The 24,009-nt window shown below is 35.1% G+C and overlaps 1 protein-coding gene across 2 annotated transcripts in view; it reads right to left on the reverse strand.

The window, feature by feature from the left end:
- Window positions 1-520: 520 nt before the first annotated feature.
- Window positions 521-24,009, reverse strand: part of PHIP (pleckstrin homology domain interacting protein) — a 95,782-nt gene continuing 72,293 nt past the window's right edge. Inside the window, exons 24-36 of one of the 2 annotated variants that reach the window (XM_031057132.1) lie at window positions 22,191-22,302; window positions 21,912-21,973; window positions 20,251-20,406; window positions 18,188-18,308; window positions 16,377-16,502; window positions 14,377-14,449; window positions 13,931-13,981; window positions 13,552-13,701; window positions 11,928-12,080; window positions 9,727-9,890; window positions 8,971-9,251; window positions 8,490-8,651; window positions 521-6,720 (exon numbers count right to left, since the gene is read on the reverse strand). In XM_031057132.1, coding sequence (XP_030912992.1) covers window positions 6,077-6,720; window positions 8,490-8,651; window positions 8,971-9,251; window positions 9,727-9,890; window positions 11,928-12,080; window positions 13,552-13,701; window positions 13,931-13,981; window positions 14,377-14,449; window positions 16,377-16,502; window positions 18,188-18,308; window positions 20,251-20,406; window positions 21,912-21,973; window positions 22,191-22,302 — 2,255 coding nt within the window. In that variant the 3' untranslated portion in view covers window positions 521-6,076. Of the gene's footprint in view, window positions 6,724-8,489; window positions 8,652-8,970; window positions 9,252-9,726; window positions 9,891-11,927; window positions 12,081-13,551; window positions 13,702-13,930; window positions 13,982-14,376; window positions 14,450-16,376; window positions 16,503-18,187; window positions 18,309-20,250; window positions 20,407-21,911; window positions 21,974-22,190; window positions 22,303-24,009 lie in introns of both variants that reach the window. The other variant, XM_031057131.1, reaches the window with a different exon arrangement.

Here is a 24,009-nt window from a genome sequence, read left to right on the forward strand (position 1 = left end):
TTGCATCACCCACTCAGGGCAGCTAGGCTGCAGACAGTAATCTGCAGGAGAGAGGCAGGGGATCCTCTCTGCTTAAGTGTTTCTAGTGTCTTCTAGAGCTGCTGGGAGCAGAGATTTCCCTGGATTGGACATAGCTCTGGTACAAACAGTTGTCACCTGAACAGGGAGGGCTTCCTGGAGGGTTAGAGGCAGGTGCCCTGGTGCACACATGGAAGTGAGCTAAGAGGACTCAACGAGGTGTCTTCAGTGTCAGATGCTACTGCCTTTATATTGCCTCTTGAACTGCAGGGCTTAGTGAAAACCCCTACCAAATAGCAAATTCTGATCTCTCTTCAGAGTCAGAGAGTGCTCCGGTTCCAGTTTTGTCTGTTCCCACTTACCCACTATACCATACTACCAGAAACAGCTATTCCATATTCCACAGGGAATCAAGAGGAGCTGAATTTAAGGAGTTCTGAAAAACACACAACCAATCATCCCATAGCACAGTAAATTACCAGATAGAAACAAACACTGTTGGACAGCTTAGAAAAACATGTTTTCTATTTATTTAAAAATAAGTTTGTAGTTACTACATTGCAGTGACAGTAATTCTTACACATACATTCTAGTTTGTATAAAAGGATTCAAAGTATTATGCATCAAAACTAACATAGAAAGTGTCCACATAACAGTAAAGAAATTTCCAATCCATATGTACAAAAAGAAAGGGCACTGTTATCCTGGTGAGATACTTCAGGTTATATATAACATGATAATCTAGATTTCTGGAAGGAAAAAAGCCTTGATAAAGCTAAAGAATTATAGTTTTCAAAACTGTTACTCATTACATACAACAGATTTGTGTTTTACATAATTCTGTACAAAATAAGTGTAATTTTTAATCTGAAAATCTGTCAGTTTTAAAATTAACCTTTCTAGGTAATTTACTTGAAGTTGAGCTCCATTCTATACATATTGAAACATTATGACAGAATTTAATTCACGCATGATCATTATCCAGTTGTCCACCACACTTCTGCAGTTTTAGTATGGTCCAAAAATGTAACTTCTGTATGGTCTCAATGCATTAGCAAACCAACCTGCACAGTTGTAAGCACAAAACAGTACATGTACATCACACAGTACATGACAGGTACTTCTATTTCTTTCTACTCCTAATTTGCGTGACCTCATTCTTTGTTCTTTCAGTGTAGAAATTCATAGTATAGTACTACTTTCCCTCCCTAAAATGTATTGTTTGTATTATTTGAAGTGAATTTCCTGATGTATTTATCTGCATTAAAAAGGACCCAAATGACTACTTGTCTCACTACTTATCTCCTAAAAGCTAAATTTATTCACCCTTATTTTATTGCAGCGTATAAGGTTTCTTTCTAGAGTGCCTTGAGGCTGTTAGAACCTTGGGAAAAGGCGGGGGAGGTGGTGAGGGGGAAGCAGCTAATCACCTTTTTCTGCAATTTAAGATGTCTTTTAATCTGTCTTCCTGGCATGTTTCCTTCTCTAACACACTGTAAAAGTGACATGGCGAATTCCCGCATTAAATCCAGCAGAAACACAAGAGCACCTGGAGGTTAGCTCTGGTCTAAATGCTACCTGCTGATTTCCCCCAGACATCATAAAAGTCAGCAAGCTGTATTCACAATTCAAAAACAAGAAGCTATGTAAGCTGTCAATGCCAGATTTGTTATTTGAAACACATTGTCAAGCCTTGACCAGATTTATGAAATGTAATACACTTTCCTCTGCATACGAACAAACAAGTATATACAGGAATTTACAGCAGAAAACTAACAGCCCTTTTATCAGTTGAATATCTAGGTCCCCTTGGAAACCAAACTGTTACAAGAACTTCAGGGATAAAAGAAAATATATACTCATTTTACACAGTTCATTTGTCTTCATTTAGGTCGTAAACAGAAAATGAGCTTTTGCTGTTTCTAGGTGAGGTTTCAAAACCCTCTACCTTTTCTATCACAGCACTGTAGCAGAGTTATAATTAAAGATTTTATAACACTGTTAAAAAAACGCAAAAAGAAAAACGTTTGACAATCTACTTTTGTTGACAGTCAACAAAAACATACTATTTTAGAATAAGGTAAGGACTCGGGACACAGTGTAAATATTGTGGTATGGGTATATTTTAATTGACCAGTGATGTTAAAATTACCTCAGCAAGATTCACATGCTACAAATAAAATGTGAATATTGATGAAAGTGAGCTTGAAAACCTCTCACCTCCAATCTACTATATAAATACAGGGTGAAAGGGGTCCCATCCAGTTAAGCCTATTGCTTTTATAGAACCAATCAACTATTTAACATGTGCCTAAATTCAAATTACACACTAAAGCATTTACTTGTAGTCCTTGATCCAACAAATGTGAGCAAAATATTTTAAAATGCAGTGCAAAAATCCTAACAAGCTTGAAATTACTGAATGGACAGACTATTTTTTGTGTTGCATGTAGTCCTTTTTTTGGTAAGACAAAAGCCTCTGGCACAGAATTGGTACTTAAAAATATTTGTACAGCAGTATAGTGAATAAACTGTCTCTACACTACAATTTATTTTTTAATAGATATTAATATCTATACGTGCTGCATCAGGGTCCTTCATCAATTAATAGCTTTACAAATATTAAGCCATAGTAATATTTAACTCAACCAACTCAATCTTACAAGTCTATCAACAAACTGATCACAGGTACAAACTGGACACTGTACAAATAAACATCTGTAAATCTTTATCACAGCAGTCGAATCACTGGAGGAAGACATTTCTCTGTGAAGTTGCATCACTGGTCACTGCCGAGTGACAAAGAGCTCTAGTTCAATATTGACAATAATAATGAACACTACAGTGGTAAGATTTCAGTTCAGTTCCCAGAGAACACACTAACAACAGAAACAGAGTGGTAAAGAGTTGTTAAGTATGAAGGCACAGGCACAATGATTCCTGTTAAACATTTAGAGCACACATATGACAGAAGCAGAAGTATTTCCTCACTGGCAATTAACACACTGTTATCCAGGTACCACTCAGCAGCAAATACCAATTTTAACATTTCCCAGTATAGCATAGAAGTACCAGAACAGTATCCTCATATCTATGTCAAATATAAACGAATTTAATGAATAAAACTGAGTTAATTGCTGCCAGGTCATTTGCATGTATGTGGCTATGAAGCTATGTTATTTACAATGCAAATGTAAAACAGTCACATGAGGTTTTGATACTCAATTTTCTGAACCAGTTGTTAGGTACTTGAGATGGCATTATAAAACATGCATAACTATAGATCTTAAATTATTTCAGAACACTGACCAATAATTTATTGCTCACATTTAAAAATCTAAGACTCTGTAATCAAAAGCTCTTTTTCTGTATTGATACAGTATCTCACAACCACCTCAAATAATAAGTTTTTCCCCAACCAAAATACAGTCTGATGGTGACTAAAGTCTCATAAAGTTTGCAACCTAGTGAAATTAAATTATAAGAAATATAAATTTTAAATAAATCTGGTATTGATTTCTAATAAATGTTTAGCATTGCTTCTATAAAAAATTGACCCAAATTATCAACAGTTTATTTTTAAAGGAAAAACATTAATGTGTCTAATAAGAATCAAAAAGTTACTGGCTAAAGTCACCAATATTACTGGGTGGGAAGCAGTACCCATGTTCTGCAGGTAAGGCCTTCTACCCTTGTAAAATTAAGATGCACACTCCTCTCCCTGCTGTTAAGGGAACACAGATTATTTCAGTCTCCAAAACTTACACACAAGGTATCTTTGATATATAAATATATACATAAACATGCCATATAAAACATTATTACAAACGGAGTAAATACAGAAGATGAATTTTAGATATAATCTATTTTATATATTACAATGCAGATAACATCAGGAAATTACACATTTTCAAATGATTGCCTTCATCAGTGAGATTAGACAAAATTAACAAGTAGGATCAATCAGTTTTGAATTGTGAAGCTGTATTGCAACTGTACAAACGTAGCTTGTTATTTTACCACATGTTTAGTGACTCCATTTTAATCAGATGATAAAGAAATACTTGTTAGAACAAATAAATACACCAACAAATCAAATGCAAACTAATCCCTGGCCCCAAATTGAAATCCATAACAATTCACAGAGAGTCTGGAAAATATCTCAGCCATTTTTTGTAGCAAAATGAACTACCTAAAATTAGGTATGGTGGATACTCGTCTGCTATCCACAGTAGTATATTTATATTACTCTTGGTGGAAAATACCAATATTCTTTCTTCAAACTTTTAGGCCTTTTTTTTTTGTAAGAAAATAAAGTGTGAAGAATCAGGCCTCGAATACATATACAGAATCTGTGCAAATTTAAGATCTTAATTCTGCATGTCTTCCAGACATTGCAGAGGATGTGTAAAAACAAAAAAAGTATAACCAGAAAATTTTGGTTACATTTTTGTACCATACCAGATCTCAGTAAATACCATTACTTATGTATTTTTTTCCTTGAAACTGGACAATACTTTTTTTAAGTGATAGAAAATGGTATTAAGGTTTGTTTGTAAAGGTATAAAATAACTAAATGTACCATAAACAAATAAATAACTGCTTTTCTTTTCCAGAGCAGTACATATAACAATACATTCCCCTAAGTCATATAGTTATCATTTACAATAGACAACTTAATTTTAGTAAGGATGCAAGAAATAATAGAATACAAGGCACAATCATTAAATGGAATTTTTCTTTAGGGTGTATGTTGACGCATGTCAGCGTGATATACCATAAAAAGTGCAGAAAAACACAATGTGCAATGAGACCACTGTATAAAACATGATTGCATAAAAAGTGATTTGGCCTTTTAACCCTAATAATTGAAAATAACCAATCTCCCCCTTAAAATTAAACTATAAAGTATGACATTTAAAATTTTCAATTCTAGTGCTATCTAAAAAATCCTGAAAAAAATTTATACCTGGGTAATATTTTAGACATAGGTGTTTATGTATATATTAATATATACACATACACTATTCTTTGTAGGTCATTTCAGCCTCTCAAGCATGTCTAAAGTTGTAGAAACAACAATCAATCTGGATCAGAAAGTAAACATCATAATTCCATACCTGTCCTGTAATTTCCTTGAATCCTTTAACCAATTATACATTTAGACTAAAACATCTCTGTCAAAGGACCCCACCAGTGCATTATTTTCTACCAGAAGTACCAAAAAGGATACATTTCAGAACAATGTTAACAACTTACTATTTAAAACAAGACACAGCTTTTATCACTGCAAATGGTATGCTGTACTGACACTCAAAAAGAAAAAAAGGTTTTCCACTGCACTGATTCTCAGTCTTTGGCACAATAAACAGAGATTTAGTGATTGATACAAGAATCAAGGTCTGAAAAATTAGACATTAGTCAAACTTTTTCCAATGTGGATATATATATTTGTGATTACATTTTTGCTATGTTTGGCAGAACTTGGATAAACAATGGCCTGTGCTAGGCTTCTTTTGCAGCTGAACATTCCATCACAACTGAAATTAAACTTTTTCAGATTAGCAAAGTTTGGTATTTTATTATTTAATAGAAATGCAAGTGAATTTACTGCCACTTTTTGCCAAAGTCTGCCTTCCTAGGCGACTTGATTTTACAATCCAAGTGTACCTTGCTTGGTCAAAAATAGATTTCTGTTTTCAATTTGTGGCAATTAAAAGTTCTATTACCTTTTTTCAATTGTGTAGAGATATTACATACTACTTGAGCAGAGTAGCTCTGAACTCTGTACGTCAGTCAGAAATTGCTTCAATTATTCTCAACTGTGAACAAAATGACTGTTGAAATGTATAACCTATTTGGAGGGTAATAAATAGCAAAAGTTTAAAATATATATTTCTTTCAAAGAATGTTCTTTCAGTTTATCATTTTGCTAAATTTTTCTCCTCAAATCAGAACATACTCTTCTAACCCATAATAGCAGCAGGGAAGCAGAAGTTCTGCTGTTCCTTAACTGTACCTGCTTCATAGCATTCTGAAGTAAAACCCTTGGTAAAAATTACCAACCAATTAAATTAGCTTTTGCTTTTTCAGTCAACTTTCGGACTCTGCCTCTGCTTGAAGTTCCAAAAGTTAAGGAGGTGTCTTCAAACAATAGCTGCCTTTGCTCTTCCTCGGAGTCATCTTCATTGTAAAAGGCTGTCCTCCTACCCTGGTTTCTAGTTCTCATGTGAGGTTCAGAATCTTTAAGGTCTTCAGAACCCTCCTCCATAGGCTCGTGTGTCTTTTTCCTCCTGCTTCTTGTTTGCATTTTAACATTTGCAGGAGCTAAGAGGTCTGAGCCTGGCTGGCGACTCTTTATCTTCCTTTTTGGCTTTCTACCCCCTCGGCCTTTTCTTTGTAACAAGTCTTCCTTCACATTATTTTCAGAAAGAGAATTGCATGCAGTAGAAACAGAGGCTTCCTCTGGTATATCCCTTGTGGTCTGGATTGTGTTCTGCTCTGCAACCTTTTGCTGTTCAACAGTTTGTAGCTTTTTTGGTTTCCTGCCTCTTTTCTTGTGCACCACCACTTCACAGCTACTGTTATTAGTCTCCACCTTGGGCTTACGTCCAGGACCTCTTTTAACTGGAGGTTTCAAAGGCTGTCCTCCATGTCCATTTACCTGAATGCTTCCTGATGCCAAAGCATTATTCTTGCAATCTGCTGTAAAGAAATGGTACAGAAATGTACACGTCACATAACAGACTTGCACTTACATTCATTTTCACACTGCCTTAATAAAACTCTTACTAAAATATCTGAATGGATTTACAGTGATTGCCAATCTGTCAAAATCTAAGAAACCCAAAGTTGAGCTCAGAGAGTTTCATTCTACAATGGAATGAGGATTAACTTCTAGTTGGATTTAGCACATGGTAGCTGCAAGGAAAAAAAACCCCAAGAAACAAAAAAAGCCAGGAAAAATGCGGGGCGGGGGGGAAAGAAGGGAAAAAAGGGAAGAGCTGAAGGGTTTTTCTCAAATGATACAACACCAGTGGACAGAACTCCTGTTTTGTATCTGCAACAGCAAAAGGTTTCTCAAGAAGCATTGGGAATGGTGCAAGGATTGGGAATGCTGCACAGTAAGTCATCTCTGGAGAAATAAAGATTTTCTTTCAACCTGAGGTACCATCTTTTGTATCAAATTTGTACAGATTTCTCACACTAACAGACAGTAGAATGTACTTGCTTGGAGAGGTATGTACTTGCTTTTACAGGGTATGAGTTTTCATTATGTGAGGGGTAATCAACTTTTTCAGAGGGGCACGTCACTGGACCTCTTAGAAAGATGTTCTGACACCACACCCTTGCCTAAAATATGGCCAAGAACAGGCTCATAGCCAGCATGGTAGTTCCTGCAGCCCTTTCATGAAACACCCACACACAGCTTCTGCTGTGTTTGAATGTGCACCATCGTGCACTAAAAGCACAGGCCTCCTCTGTCCTATGGGTGGATGTAAGGAGACAGGACCATGTCAACAACATTCAGAAATCCCTGACATCCCATCCTGTAACAGCTGCATATTGAGCCATGCAATGTGGGAACAGCTGGGGCCCTTGTGAGAAAGCTTACACGCAATGGACAGATGATTTCACTTATCAGACCAAGAGCTACTTTTTCAGAAGCATGGATGAATAAGAAAAAACTCCTCGGGGAGAGGACTACAAGGAGTAGGCAGATTAATTAGATGGGACCCAATTTGCAGACTACTGTGTCCCCATTTTCAAGAAAAGATGTTTAGTGGATCTACCTGCTTCAAGCATCTTATGAACAGTTCAAAGCTCATTCATAAACAGGAAAGCTTTCTGACTAGGAGATCTTATTTCAGCCTCCACAGAAGCTTTGAATTTTAAGGTATTCTGACATCAAAAGACCAAGCAAGCTCACTCAGGGATTTCATGAACTAGGTCCAAGCAGGCCATTCAAATATACTAAATAGAAGCAGTAAACACTGCATAGGCTTTTTTGCTGCGCCAAAAAATGAAAGAATGAATTTGCAGCTGGGGTCCTCTGATCCTTATGCTTGCTGCTGCGCAGAATGTCATCACACTCAGTGTTACTGACCCAAATACAACCCACAGATTTAAAGTGTGACCATGCAGAAGTCTGCTTTGGAATTTAGAAACTTTTAACATGACATTTGTAATAATTTAAATTAAGGTACAAGTTTGAGATGTTAACATCTCAAAATCATCTAAACGACAGTTATCACACCACGGAAATGGTGTTAAGAGTGGTCAAAACTGTGCTAATTCATCAAGAAGGAAACTAATGGTGACTGAGTTGTTTTGTTAGATTTCCCTATTCTGCTAAATCATAATGCACTCTAATTTCCCTACTCCCAAATTACCACAACTAAAGTACAACACTACAGTCACTACATCAATAACTCTGCGGGTGGGGAGGAAGTTCCAGAGAAATTTCGTACCTTGTGGATTAACAGTGGAAGATTTTACTTTGCGCTTGATTTGCTTCTCTTTCTCAGGATTTTCTTTCGTGGAGTTATTCCTAGTGTTATGACTGTAATCAGATGGGGAAGGGTTTGATACAATATTCTGGTTCTTGGAATGTTTGGTTGAATTCTCCAGTACTAGAAGGATAAAAAGAAAAAAAAAATATCAACTTAAGTAGATTATACTACATTCAATCTTGTTGGGCTAAAATGGAATTCATGTTCTACTACAAATTATTTGACTCTGTGATCCAAAAGGGAGAAAGCTTCCTAGATAAAATAACATAGCCTAACTTGTTCAGTTTTCCTCTGAAAAGCCTCAAAGGCCCATCAGTTTGAAAACAGAACTAGTCTTAACTGAGAGAAAGATACTAGATTTCCAAAGAGCCAGTTTTATCTTTAAAAACATGCATGGCTTAATTAATAGAAAACCAAAACCAAAAGCACCCCAACTTGCCTGACTTTCCTGACCCTGCAGTAGTATTAGGCTTTGTAATTAAAGGCTTTATAGTTAAAGGCTTTGCTCCTGAAGAAGTGGATGGTTGCTCTGTGACAGCCACATCTGTTGTCCCCCTGTTGCTTCGAGTCCGCACGAGGGAGGCGGCCTCAGCGGCTTTTCCATTCATCTGAGGCGGAGCGTGTCTCAGTGCTGTCGACCGTGCAGGTGCAGGAGATGATGAAGTGGCAGAAGTTTCTGCCTTCAGATGAGGTTTTATTAATCTCCTCTTCCTTTCAGGGCTGCAAAAGGAGTAACAATTTGTATCCTGGATGACCACCTTGTCATTTTACAGGAATAAATAAAATTAAATGCTAGTGTCTGAGATTGTGGGAGTAAAACAATCACCTCTGCATGAAGTATGTTAAAAATATGGCATTTACTGTGGAAATTCATGTAAGTTGTGAGCTTCTGGAAAGTGAATCTTTACAATAAATACTATAGTTATATGATAAAGCATGATGCCATCACTATCCTAACGATGCTGTTTTACTGTACACATTTAGCAGTTATTTGAATTTTAAGCACTTACACTAGGATAGCTCTAAGTAAAGTTTAAAACTCTTCCACATCATAGGGACTTGCATGTCAAAGCTACCATTCTGCAATATAGGGAATAGTAAAGGAAGTATTAAGAAAAAAACACGCTAAGTTGTATTGTTTAGGTATGTCAAAATTTCACAGCATTTCATGAATACTGTAAAGGAATTAATGTACCTGGATGCAACACTACTGGAAACTGAGCTGCTTCTACTTCTTTTTTTCCTTCGTTTCTTTATTGTATTTCTTTTATGAAAGCGTAGGGCAGATTTATAATCTGATAAAATAGAACTTATGTGTTCTTCAAAGAAAGCAGAAAGGCGCAAGCTCATGCTGTAGATCTGAAAAAGAAAAGCCAGTAAACAAGTTTGATATTTTTCCAAAATGTCCCTTTACTCATTTATCATCAAATAATAGCTAGAAAAGTAAAAAGTGATTAATATAGAAACGTTTTAGGGAAATTTACAATCTGCCTCAATAAATATATGCTAACCCACATGTAGGTTTGCTTTAACAATTTTCATGGTTTTGAAAAGTGTATCACAACTGAAGACGACACAGAAAAGGAAGAATTGGAAAAACGAGTCTTTCAATTGCCTTTCTAGACTGTATCACTTTTAAGTTTCAACAGAAATCACAAAGAGAGATCCTTAAGGTAATTTTGCTGTATCATACCTAGGGTCAAGAAATCTTATTTTCTGCTCTATTAGCTTGCATCCTTATATCCTATATTTGAACACCAGTCTATTCCTTTTATAGATGAATTGATACTACAAGTAAGTTGGCTGCAACAGGTACAATAAACGTATTGGAATTACGTAGGTGAACTTTTTTTTTCTATCTCTACACTTGGATGATTTACAGAGACTCCCAAATTCAGTTTAGATCAAAAGTAATTATTTGAGCACAGTTGCTATTCTGGAAACAGAATTAGTGACCTGTACTTTGAGGAGACACAGCACCTTGAACGAAACACAAAGACAATATTGAACCAATGCCTACTTAATGGCACACCAAACCATCTGAGCACCAGACTCAACAGGTTTGACTGCAGATTCTGCATGTGTTACTGGTGATAGCATGCAAAGGAATGTGAGTCTGATGTGCTAAGCAAAAAACAAGCTGATGACTTTAGGTTTACTGATCAAGAAAGCATCAGTGACATCAGTTTACGGTTCAAATAAGCATCATTGACATAAAGTAAGATGCTAAAAATATAAGTGCATGACATAGTATAAACATGACATTCAACTACATATTGCATGCACTGAAAGCACATAGGTTCTAGAATATTAAAACTCTTCACATAAGAACCTTCCACTTCTGAGTAAAACAAAAAAACATAAATTTATTACTATACCAGTCTGTTTGGATGAAACACGAAAGAAATGAAAATGTCAAAACAATCTATAAAACCACACAAAGCTAAAGATAATGTCAGGTATGATGAGGTCAAGGAGAGAAAGGAAAACCACAAAAGAATCCAGACCTGCCCCAAAAGCCCTGCCATTTGCTGGAACTGAAAGAGTAATTCTTTTATGGGTTATGGCAGCCTCAACAGAGAGTGGGCCTGTCTGCTACTGACTGGAGAGTAATCACTGATCCTGCTAGTTACCTACTAAGAAATTTGTGCCCAAGTCTTAAAACAATGAAGTCCTAATGATTAACTTGCTATTTAGAACAGCCAAACATAAACGCTGTTAATAATTCTGGTCTTAAAACCTAACACACATTAGTAGAAGAAAAGCTACACCGAAGCCCTGAACCCATGTAAATAGGCATCCATGATTTAACTGCTATCAGACACTGCACCTACTACTAGCAGAACATCTCAGTATGAAGAGCTTTGTAAGCTGACACTGTGTAAACTGTCTTGTTTCCCAGAAGTCCTAAGAACTTCATTACAACCTACTGCACAGTAGTGAACAGCACAGAATTTCAACATCCTCATCTATCTATACCTGCATATTCCAGTTTGGGGCAACCTTCAAAGTAGAGAGGCTCCCTGGGTATTTCTTTTGAAAATCTGGTTTCTTCCCCAAAATACTGGTTAGATTTCATTATTTTACTCATAATCCTGCTTCCACAGACCTTTTTTTCCATGTGCTTTTCTGTTTAGACCCACTTTCTAATATTTACTTTTGAAACACACATGCAGAACATCAGAACTTTTGGTATTTAAAAAGCACACATTCCTTTCTCTTCAAATATAAAGCTGTAATAGTTTCTCAGAAATATTAATATTTTAAGATCAGAAATAATTAAACTTGTTTTTTAAAAGCAATCAAATTACACTGTCTCTCTGCTTTTTCAGTCCTATATTTTTCAGAGGTAAGTGTTCTTTCAAACAACAACAATAGAAAGCAATAAAATCTTACCCTTGATCTTTTACTTGGTGTATAGGCCTTGGAATTGCTGAAAATAAGTCTCACATCTTTACATAACTCCATTGGTGACTCGTAGTTGCCAGCTTCCAGTGTTTCTCTAACAGTAGCAAAGTCCATAGGAGTGTCAATAATATCTCTATAATCCTGTTTGGAAATAGCAAAGCAATTTATTACAGTTTTTCTCCCAAGCTTTAATATATAATTTTCATTAGGATGAGTTTGATAAACCTGTTTAAGCAAAATGTCCTCTTTAAATAGGTATGGAAGACTGCTGAAGATATTTTTCCCGTTTCCACTAATATACAACATAACTCCCTTGCAGACATACTCAGCAGGGTCAAGGTCAGAAGTTAACTGATAGATGATTTCATTCATTTTATAAACCTATTTACTGAAACGCCGAGCTCAGAATTTGATGTCCTAAGGGTTGCACTACTGACACACTGACATGAAGATAACAGTGATATGAAAGTGTGACTACAAGCCTTCTGGGCGGCTTAGCAGCTCAAACTTAGGACTAAGATTAATACTGTTCTCACCTATTAGCTTTAAAATATGAAGTTTGAATACTTGAGCCTGATCAGAGGCTTATCATCCTTTCTGAAACCTGAGCAGTTTCCTAAATGGAGACCTAACAATTTATGAATGTAATGAAGTATCAAAAACTCCACAGGCTTAGGTAGGACCCAAGTCAAGCCAATGACAGAAAATTTTTTCCAGACAATGGAAGAAACAGAGACATGTTCATACAAGGAAAAGCTTAAATACCAAATTTAACCAAAAAGTTTTAGTTAATCCATCAGAGCAAACAGAAGCTACAGGAGTGCCTCTGCATGTTAAACAGGCTTGCGACACCAGGAACCAGTGTGTTTCATGCCTCAGCCTAGCAGAGTGCTCTCTATCAGCTCTTTTGAGAATCTCAAATATATAGGGCCACTTGTAGTTGGCCGCAGCATAAAGTTTAGGTTACATAAAAAATAATAGTACCCAGTGGCTGCAGAAGTGCCAAGACAGATCTACTAGTGAAGTCTGAAAAAGAAGCATTTCTTTTTCCTAATTGAGACAGTTAATTTTGCCCAAGTTATTCACCCTGGAATAATATTTTACAGAATTTAAGATACAGTAGAAGGAAAGCAAGCAAGATCTTTGCTTTATTACACTAAGTTTTCATATAATCTTACTTTTAGTTTTTATACTCTGAAATGAAACCAATGATCCTTGACAACATATCACATGCAGCAACCAAATATAAGCATTTCATATATATGACCATTTTTCAGTCAGAAAAGGAAAGACATCTTAATTGCAAAAGCTGTAATTTACTTTAAAAGCTGTAATCTACTTAATAACATAAGCATCCCTGAATATAAAATATTTTCCAACAAAAGTATCTGAGAGAGCAGAGAAGTATTATTTATTTAGAAATTAGTTGAAAAAAAACAGTAAACATTATTTAATAAGTGACAATGAAGTGCTGAAAAGAATTCTGTCACTACAGCTGCCTGAAGTTTCAATTGAAAGAACTAAAGAAATGGTCAAAATTAAAAAAAAAAACAAACCAACCCACCACTAAACAACTGGATTATAAGCAGCCATCTTGTTCTAAAATACTCACTGGATACTCAAGAAGATCCACTGGTTGTCGAAATGGTTCAGAGTCTTCACACTGGAAAATGAGATTCAGCAGCTCCTGGCATTGCTTCTTCCATGACTGAATGTCATATGACTGAGCCCTATTACGCAACCGCCGCTTTGGCTGATGATCCTGAAATGACAATATTGCCTGGTGTATATTAAATAAACTAGCTGCTTTTACAAAATCTAATGGAAGAGTTACCCGACAGGATATAAATGAATTCACAACATGCAGCAGCACAGACAGAAATACTTTTACATTGAACAGTTCAGTAGAACAACATATCACTAAGTTCAAAACTTTCAAAATGCTGACATTACACAATACTAGACATATTTAAAAATTTAAAAACATTTACCTTTCTTTTTCTAGTGGAAGTACCCGGCACATTTGTGTCTTTCTCTTCTTCCTTTGAGCAAGATAATGAGTCGCATAAAAAGGTTAAAAAATATAAGCATATATGAGTAGGCGAGTTCTTTTATATTTTAAACTTATAATTTGATTCTTTACAGTCCTACCCCTGTCCCTCTGAGAAGCATTTCATATGACTGTCAATTTTGAGAACCTCTCAGAAATCTAAGCAGCATCTTCCAGCAAACTATTAAAGCTCTCTGCACTAAAGGAAGAGAGGAGGCTGGATTTTCACCCAGTTTCCCAGCTGACAAGAAGAAACGTTGTACTGACAGAAAAGTATACTCCACTTCCCAGCAGTGACTGAAAGCAGTACTTTGGTCCTGCACAGGACAGACAGCAGTCTGGTTTCTCCAGTGTATCAATGCCAATGCCCAATACACAACCACTTACCTCATCAGAGTCAGACAACACTTTCTTCTTCATTGCGTTGTATAATGGAATTATGTCATAGCAGCTCTGGTCTCTGTAAAAAGAAACACAAGCTAACATTTATTTTCTATCACCTGTGGAAACAACTGTAATTTGCTTAGGAAAAGCAAAATATTTATCAAGCCATCTCCAAATAAATTGAGAATGTGTTTAGTGCTATATGAATACCAAGAGAATTGAAGTAATAAGTCAAGCTTTTTCAAATCATAATCCTTTACCATGCATTTGCCAGCATCAGAAAATTCTAATCCTGTACTATATAAAAGGTTTCAGGCTCGCAGGTTTTTAAGGAGCATTACAGTAAATTTATTGTACAAAAGTGCAACTTAATAATTTAATTTAGCACTCACAACGTATGACATTTGAAATGCACGTATAGAAGGACCTGTTTACACACTGTTATTGTGTAAACCTGCATAATGAAATCAGCAAAACACGCTGATTCTCAATTCTTGATTAACAGGTAAAGCTCCTTACAAAGGAAAGCTCAAAGGTATTCTACTATGTAGCAATACAAACCACCGGGAAGAAAAGTGGTTTGTAACACTTTTACCACTCAGCAACTTCACACGGAATCAGAATCCCTAATACAGGCTACTGCCATTACCACTAGAACAGCTGTGTGTGAGAGAAGGTAAAAAAAGATAAACTAACTGCAAAATCCACTGCCCATCTTCAGCCCTTTAAGATACTTGGGTGATGTAAGAAACTAAGACATATATTCTCAGAGGCATCCAGATATTTCATTCTCGTTACAACCATAGGCTTTACTTCCCATTGTCTAGGCCTTCTACCTTACAGTTACAACCATAAAGCCTGGGCTTTACATCAATTGCTAGTTCACTTAAATTAGTATATTAATAGAGTCAAGCTATAGCCCATTATTAAATAAGAATATCCAAGAATATCCACTAATTTAACTAAGCCAATTAAAAACATACACTTTGAAAAACTCTGAGCTACATACAGTTTGAAAAACTCTGAGCTGCTTAATTAATCAGAAAAAAAACCATGTAGGACAAAGATGTTAAAGAATAAAATTAGTAACAGAAAAGCCCTTTAGATATGTATCTGTTCCTAATGGTATATACTTCACTAAAACTTTTAATGTCTAAAGCAGTTAAGTGTTTTACATTCTCCAGCAAATATCAGAAATCACAGGCACTAGAGAAATTTAAGATTTATTTATGGACTCAAAGTCCTAGATTTCCAAATTCTAAACAGAGTTCTAATGTTTTTTAAGAACACACAAAATAAAAAAGAACTAGTTTAAATTTAACACTGACAAATGAAATCACTAAAAATATCACAACTTTTGTTAAACTAATGAAGTATCTCGCTGTGTCTGCAAAGTGGAAACAGCAGCGCTCACTGTGTACGAGCAAACCAAGGCTGTGGGCACAGTAACTTCTTACAAACTTCAGCTCTGTAGATGTGTCAACTGAATGAAAAATCTTAAATATTTGTCATTGAGTTTGTCTGTGGATAATAACAGAATGTTTGAAAGACAGCTACAACTTCAGTTGACTACAAAGCCTTTTAATTTTTACTTTGCATACATATAAAACATCATTTTCAAACCTATTATAAATTGTAGTCTAGATTTCAGATTTATGCTAACATAGCCAGTATTCAACCTCAAAATTAGAACTCCTAACTTACCAATGAATATATCTGTATCTCCATGAAGACCTGTAACTCCATGAACTCGAACCCATTTTTATCATTTAAGAGAAAGTCTCTCAAAATAAAATGCCATGCCAATCTATGCCTTTCAATGTATTACAAAACTTGTTTTGCGAACTTATGAATTCTTTGTCAACATAAGCTCTATTCTTTTCTGCCCCAACAGCAGACAACAGGTTTAAAGTGCAGCACTATCTTACTTTAAAATTCCGATCTAAAAAGGCTCTTGCCTTGGTAAGAGATAGGAATAACAACAGACCTACTAAGCAACTCACTTTATGAAGTGTAGCAGAAGATCTGTGACAAATTTGGCAGATTTGACAATAGGACTTCCAGGTTCATTAAATGTGCGAGTATTGTGTTCGATGTACCGCACTTCCCACATTAATGAAGAAAGGCGCCTGTATTAAAACAGTTGGCAGGAAAGAAAAGGAAAAAGAAATAAGGACAATTTCTAGCAATATATATGAACAGGGGAAAAAACCTTACAGCCCTCTTCTCATTCACCATCGTTTTCCCTTATATCAGAAAATGTGCACTTCAGATATGCTGCCCTGAGTGACCAGCAGCAGGCAGCTTCCTCTGGCTTCCCATTCTTATGTTATATTCTGTGGTAATCTATACAAATGGCTTTAAGAACATACAGTTGAGTTTTCCCTCAGGAAAACTCAGCTATGACACCAGCTTTTATTTTTCCTTTATGATATATATAACCCATCCTACATGGCCTTTGAACTCAGTTAAGAATTAACAAAATAGTAAAAAAAATGTTTTACTATTTTGTAATGTTTCTGACAGACAACAATCAAATTTCCCCTGATTTAATAACCTAACTACAGAATAGTCACATTATAAAAAATTATGCACAAAAGCAGAATAACTGAAAAAAATAAATCAAAATATAAAAAAGATAAAATAAGAAGATAGTAATGACTGATGGCACAAAAGTTACAGTTTTAAGGTAAACCTCATGAAAACCCACCAAAAATCAAAAGTGATCTGAACAATCCACTAAATATATATATATATAAATCGCTGCAAAGTGCAACAGTGTGGTTGCTTATTACCTAACTAGGCCACAGCAATATTACAAACTAAAAAAGCCCATTTATTGAAGGTGTGTTGATTACAAAAAATAAATGCTTTTTCTTTTGACAAGAGAAACAAAATCCAGCAAAAAGTTCTCTCTATCTGACAGCAAAGCAGTGCATTATAGAAGAGAAAGCTGGATTACCTCATATGACACAATAAACATGGAATTCAATATTGCAATAGAATGATAAAAAACAGAGGTGCTATTTTGAAAATGAAAAAGCAAATTTAAGTTAGAATTCAATCTTCATTTAGCATGTGTAAAGGATTAAAAATGAATTTTGAAATTCGGCCCAAAACAAAATCCTATCCATATTTATTCAAAAGAAACTAAAGCGACATTGATTTTAAAACAAGAAATAGAACAAAAACTCAAGGAAACTGAAGTAATTTAAAAAACTATCCTCCGGTATAGATATTTACTTAAAAAAAAAAAACAAAGAAAAAAGAAAAAACCCATAGCAATTGAAATCACAGTTTAAGAAAATATCAAAACAGTATCAAAAAGTATAAACTTTTTTTGTTGTTGTACAACAACTCAGAAGTTCAACACCAATAATTCAAGAAGTCAGATTCTGTGTAGCTGTTTAAGTGATACAAGAATATTTTTTAAAGCACGTCAGGACAAAAAAAAACCACTTGAGATTTTTCTAAGGTCTCTCTTACAAAATTTTGAAAGTACTTTAAAAATTATTAAGTGGAAACTTTATCTTTGGACTAAAAGTCACTTTACTAACCCTGCAATTTGAATCTCACATGGAACAAGCCATTTACATAATCAGGAATTTGAATGCCATGTCATTCTAAAATACATTTTGGAGATGTTCAATCCTTTGTTGAGTTTTAGGAAACTGAAACCTAGATCAAGGATAGAAGATGAAAGGAAATAAAAGCACACACCTGTACCCACCTCCTAGTTTGGTATGACAAGACAAAGAGCTACCAAAAATACAGCTGCTGGTAGATCACAGCAGAACTGGGAATTGGGTCTAACCTGTAAAATCTGCTTTCCAGTCTTTGCTTGATGGTACTGAGGTCTGTGGGATATGCCACAACAGTGCAATACATTGGGTAAGCCTGAAGATCCACTGGTGCCACAAATGCAGAAGCAATATCTAGATGAAAAAAAAAAACAAAAACAAGCAAACCACAAAACCCCCAAGTGTTACATACCACAAAGTTCCGTAGCAGTTTTGAGATTCACCCCCCTGCAACATAAGCTATTTCTTCATGTTTGAAATGCACAGCAGTTTCCCAGAAATAACAGTAACTAGATATTCCAAATGATTTCTGATATTCTATTTAGAGTGCTTTCTGAGGTTGTGCTGTGCATCCCACTGCTGCAGTGACTGGGTGCCCATCATGTTATGCATGAAGCACCACACTCCCCAAAGGCATAGCAAGTGCACGTTTGAAATATAGGCATTTGAAAAGTATAAAAATTATACACAGATGAAGGCATGCAATTCAGTATCATTATTTATAGCACAGGCTCGTTTCATTTCACTTTATATCGCCACTCTCACATCTTTAAACAAAGCAATACATTAAATTCCTGCCATAAAACTACAGTGCTATTTCAGCCTCTAAGATGTGGGTAAAATTCACGCTCAAAGTAAACAGAAACATGCTCTCCTGTCCCTACCTAAAAGCAAAGAAGCCTTCAAAATCAATCCAATATAGTGCTAGAGGACTGCTGAGCAATTTAAATTTGTGTACCTAAACAACCTTGCTTTTTCCCTCCTGTACTTAGGATCATCATGAGGGCTTAGACACATCATTCTAACATCTTTTATCTCAAGGAAAAAATACTGCAATACAAAACCATAAAATCACCTTTAAAAGTATCAAAAGTCTTTAAAAACAGAAAATATGCTGCTGCTAAAAAGACTGCTCTTCTTAAAGCTGTTTACTTACTCTTGTGAATGTTCTAGCAACTGCTACTTTGTACCAATATGCACCACACCTGCTATAGCCAAATCCCAAACTGAGTGCTCTACCATACACCATAATGCAATATATATAATGATTACTCTTAGATGGCACAGCAAAAACAACTCAAATATCATTTCCTCTGAGTTTTAGGGTTTTTCAACAGAAATCTCTAACTTGTTCTACTACACTGTACAGATAAATCCTTTGTTTAGGAAGCAAAGGGAGGCTTCTTATGCAATGTGTCATCAAAGAAACCATATGGAATATACAGGTAATCAGAATTATTTCAAGAGTTGAGAGGTTTTTGGCTTTTTTTGAAACACAGATCTTACTTTGCATTAAGTACTTCAAAAATCAGTTAAATAAAGTATCTGTGACTTTTATATTTAATGCATGACCACTGTTAGCCCAAAACCTACAACTGCTGATTGAACATCTTTTGGTCCCCATAAAGACATACAGAAGACTTATAATTCAAGCTGTATTTACTGACGGATCTCCATCCAGACATCCATCTATGATCAGGTAAATTTTGCAGCAATGTGTTAAACATTTTAACAGTTACTTTTTCAGAAGCTGCCTGTAAAGAAAAATTGCTCTGCAACTAAATAGCAAGTAGCTTTCCTAAGGTAAATCAATTACTTTTCCCTCAACATTTTACATAATTAAGGAAATGTGGGGAAGAAATCAGGAGTTAGCAAAGGCTAATACAGGGAAAATCCACGCATAGATATTCATTATCTAAGTAAATCTATGCTTTTTTTCCTCCTCCCCCATCTGTCCATAATCTAGTTAATATTCACTTAATCATAAAGGTTTTAATTTTAACCCAAACATGAGATTCTGGTAGCTAAAGTTAAAAATCAAGTAACTTGCTTTTAACATATAAAACCCAAACCCCTAGCACTTGTCAAATTGTCTACCAAAAAACAACAGTTACCTTGGGAAACAGAAAAAAAATGTAGGTCTCATAAGTACTCACTATAAAAAAAACTTCAAAAATGTTCAATAAGAAAGTTTTGTTGTGTATTTTATCACATTCATTTTGGTAATTTCAGAAGTGCTCAAGATCATAGTCTGAAAAACAAACTACAAACATTTCCCATAATATTCAGATTTTACCTAGAGTCATAAGCTGGTTTATCCCTGCAATAATTCTGTCACACTCCTCATCTCGGGCCCTGGAACCCCACTCTCCATCCAAAGGTTTGTAGAGCAGCGTTCTACGTTCATCGTCAGTTAAAGGAACACTAGTTCCCAGTTCTTCTGGAAATACAGCTGGAACATAATATGAAAATTACATAAAACATAAATGTTTGTATCTTGTGTAATACATATACTTGTAAATCAAAGATACCATGAAATCATTTTTATAAATGCACAGCTCTTGATTTACTCAAAGACATTTTGGATGTATCCAATATCCTTTCTGTATATTATTCTGTGTTATATTTAAATCCTTACAATGCAGTTTGGTGTAGAGGTCCTCCCCGAAGATTTATCCTCTTTCAAATACTAATTGTAAAATTTATTTTAGAACCGACTAAGAAATTTATTTATCACAGTTAAAACTTGTATTTTGGTTTTGGAGTTATTCTGTGTTTAAAAGCCAATATTTTTAGTAATATTTTGGTAAGGAATGGTGGATGATTTCCAGATAGTTTAAGATAACTTTGACATTCTCCAGGTAGTGGTTCTACATTGCCACAGTTTTGAGGTCAAATGCTAAAATGACAGCTCCTGAGTATGCAAATTTATAATAGTCTTATCACCTTAGCATCCTTGAGGACGTACCAGTTTTGACAATTTATACTGTAACAGCAGATTTTTAAAGTATGATGTTAAGCAGTCCTCTTAACAATTTTTAACAAAAGTTGATATTTGTGAATATAGCAAAAAATCAGATTCAGGTTTAGTTATCTTAATCAGTATTATCTGAAAATTATTTTTCCTTTCCTAAGACAACAGGAATTGGCCTCTACTAAAAAGGAAACAGGGGCAGTCTATTTTAATTATTTATTTTAATCATATTATCACTCTAACACCTGCCTTTTACTTATGATAAAGAGGTACCCATTAAAAGAAGGATTGAACCAAAATAAAAAGTTGAAATGAACACAATTACAATTAAAATAATTAAGAATTATTTATACTTACTTTTGAGAGACAATATTATCAAATGTTTCATGGAAAACACAAGGAAAAATGCTGATTCTACTTTGCTTTTTAACCAGAGTTCTGTGAAGTCTTAGAAAAACCCAAGCAACCAACCAACAAACTGAACATGTGAATAGTTCCCATGCTATTCTGTCCACCCTGCAGCCTGTGTATCTGCTACACGTGCTGGGCCACAGGGAGAGGAAAATGCTGCTATTACCAAACTCTCTCACAGGCACAGTTTCATCTGCAGTGCACTGAATATCTGCAGAAATGCTGGCATATCTTAAGGCAGCAGTTTCCTCAAGCTGACCTAGGGCATAGGTTTATCTTCCTAATTGTACAAAGAGTTAAGTTTAACCGTACATTATCTATAGCAATTTTTGTATTATTTCTATTTTCAACATCACTCAGTTTATCTAGCATGGCTGTTTTTTCCCAGTTCTTTTATCTTGATTCCCTTTTAGTTTATTAATTGATTTAAAGATATTCTTTAAATGCAACTGCTTTGTGGGCCTTCTTCCCCCTCCCTCCAAAAAACAGGATTGTTTATGTAAAGCCATATAACATTTTTTTTCTTCTTAAAATACACTTGTAAAGCAAATAATATTAATAAGGTAACATACCATTACTTGGTATCAGCTCCATGTCCCAAGGGCTCATCTTCTCAGTATCACCATTGTCCCAGCTTAAAAATAACCACACTTAAATTATACACTAATATTGCTTCAACAATGTAATTGTTTAATGTTTGTAACAAAACTTTAATTTATACACCACAGAATATTAAAATAAACTGGTACAGTGAAATGCATGACTGAATTTAATGAAAGTAAGTTTCTCAGTCAGTACTTCAAATGAAGGAACGAATTAACATAAAAAAGATTGAAGATAAATTTGCTAACCAGACATTGTAGCACTGAAATAAGCTATCAGGATAATCAGGTTGAAGAGGTTCCTGGCTTTCAATTGTTCCAAACCACCAAGCATCATCTATCACTGACCTGAAACGATCACCTAGGTAAGAACAAAAAATAATTTCATCAATATAAGGCATGTACCCTCCCAGAAAAGCAGGTGTAGATATATCTGGCTTGATCCTGAATACAGAAATCCTTCTGAACATTTACAGCCTCAGCAGGCAAGCATGAGTCAGTGCTCAGTTAAAAACTAAACAAATTATTACATTCTTTTTGAAGATTGTTTTTTAACCAAAATGAAAGTTAATATGGCATTTTAGAAAAAGAATGATTTGCAAACCTACCTACATATTCTTTACTTCTGAATTTATTTCTTAATTTCATATAAAAGGTGAGACATTTCAATGCTTTAAGACTCCTTTAAAGCTCAAATCTACTTACATTAAATGCTACATGCTACCTTAAAATAACTGAACACTGTGACACTTCTGTATGGGGAATATTTTACAAGCTGCTGAGCTCATCCTCCTTAGTTTCTGAAGTGCTTTTTCAGCAATGCAAATGTAACTCAAGAGGTTCATTCTCTTTACTATGCAGGCAATCTGAATGATAATAGAATAAAATTTATTAAAGCTTGCTCAAAAGGTTAGCAAAGTAATTTACTGTGACTTGCAATGGCTTCACTATCACAAAGCATTCATGCAGCTGAGAAAAAAGGTCAGAAGCATTATTAAAAAAAATTACACATGAGAATGCATGTATTACACACCATCATAAATGGTACCATTTTCTATAACACATGCCACAAAATTAAGAAACAATTTTAGTGTAGTATTCTGTTCAATATAAGAAAAAATGTAATTTAAGCTTGAGATTCCAAGAACTACACATTTTTATGTGGGACTTGAATATATGCACACTCTCAGCTGCTGCAGTATTTGTTCCATTTCAATACATCCACCCTCTGACCAAATGCTTGCTGAAGTTGTCTGAAATAATAGGAAGTAAATCTATTCTCAAAAATGGTCTGCTTCTTTACTGCATTTAAAAAAAAAATTTAATTTAATGGATCACTAGTAATTCAGGACAATTATAAAACTTCTATTAATAATCCTAATTGTGCTGAATAGAACCAAGTAAACCAGAAATACCTGAAATGCAAGATGAAAAATGTAAATAAGGGCTGATGTTTTATTTAGAAAGAATAATTTATTTTCTGAAGAGTTATAAAATTACAGTTTTCCAATACAGCCTTCCCCAGTGATCAGTTTTACAAAGAAATGTCCATAGGTACAACTAGGAGTGACTTCATTGAGCTGAACATAAAGCAGATCAAAACCACTTAAAGAGGCATATATTGGCGGTTGCTTCTAAGTTCTCAAGAGCCACAGCATTCCTACAGACAGAATGCTAAAGCAGGAAACAACATGAGTGAAAGAACCATCTCCCGAATCTCTGCTTTCCCCAGGTCCTCTGTGCTACCTCACTATGCAGAAGCAGTCCAAAATCTCTCAGAAGAAGGTGGCTCTAGTGCAATTTTCCAGAACTGGGTATCCCTGCCTAATGCTCACTTGAAGATAACAAAGAATGCAGGTGCAACTCACAGTGGCTGCTATGTAAGAGACAGGCGTGCACACCTGTCTAAGACATGCAATATGAAGTTGCAGGAATACTACTGGAATAGCTTTTAGCCCAAGTATTAAACTTGAAGTTTAACTATAGTAAGCTAAAGATATGCAGTAAATAGAATCTGAATGCAAATAAAAACCTGTAATTTCAAATTTTATGTTTGTTCCTTCCAAAA

The sequence above is a fragment of the Geospiza fortis genome, unplaced genomic scaffold (genome assembly GCF_000277835.1).
Source record: "Geospiza fortis unplaced genomic scaffold, GeoFor_1.0 scaffold190, whole genome shotgun sequence".
Classification (NCBI taxonomy): domain Eukaryota; kingdom Metazoa; phylum Chordata; class Aves; order Passeriformes; family Thraupidae; genus Geospiza; species Geospiza fortis.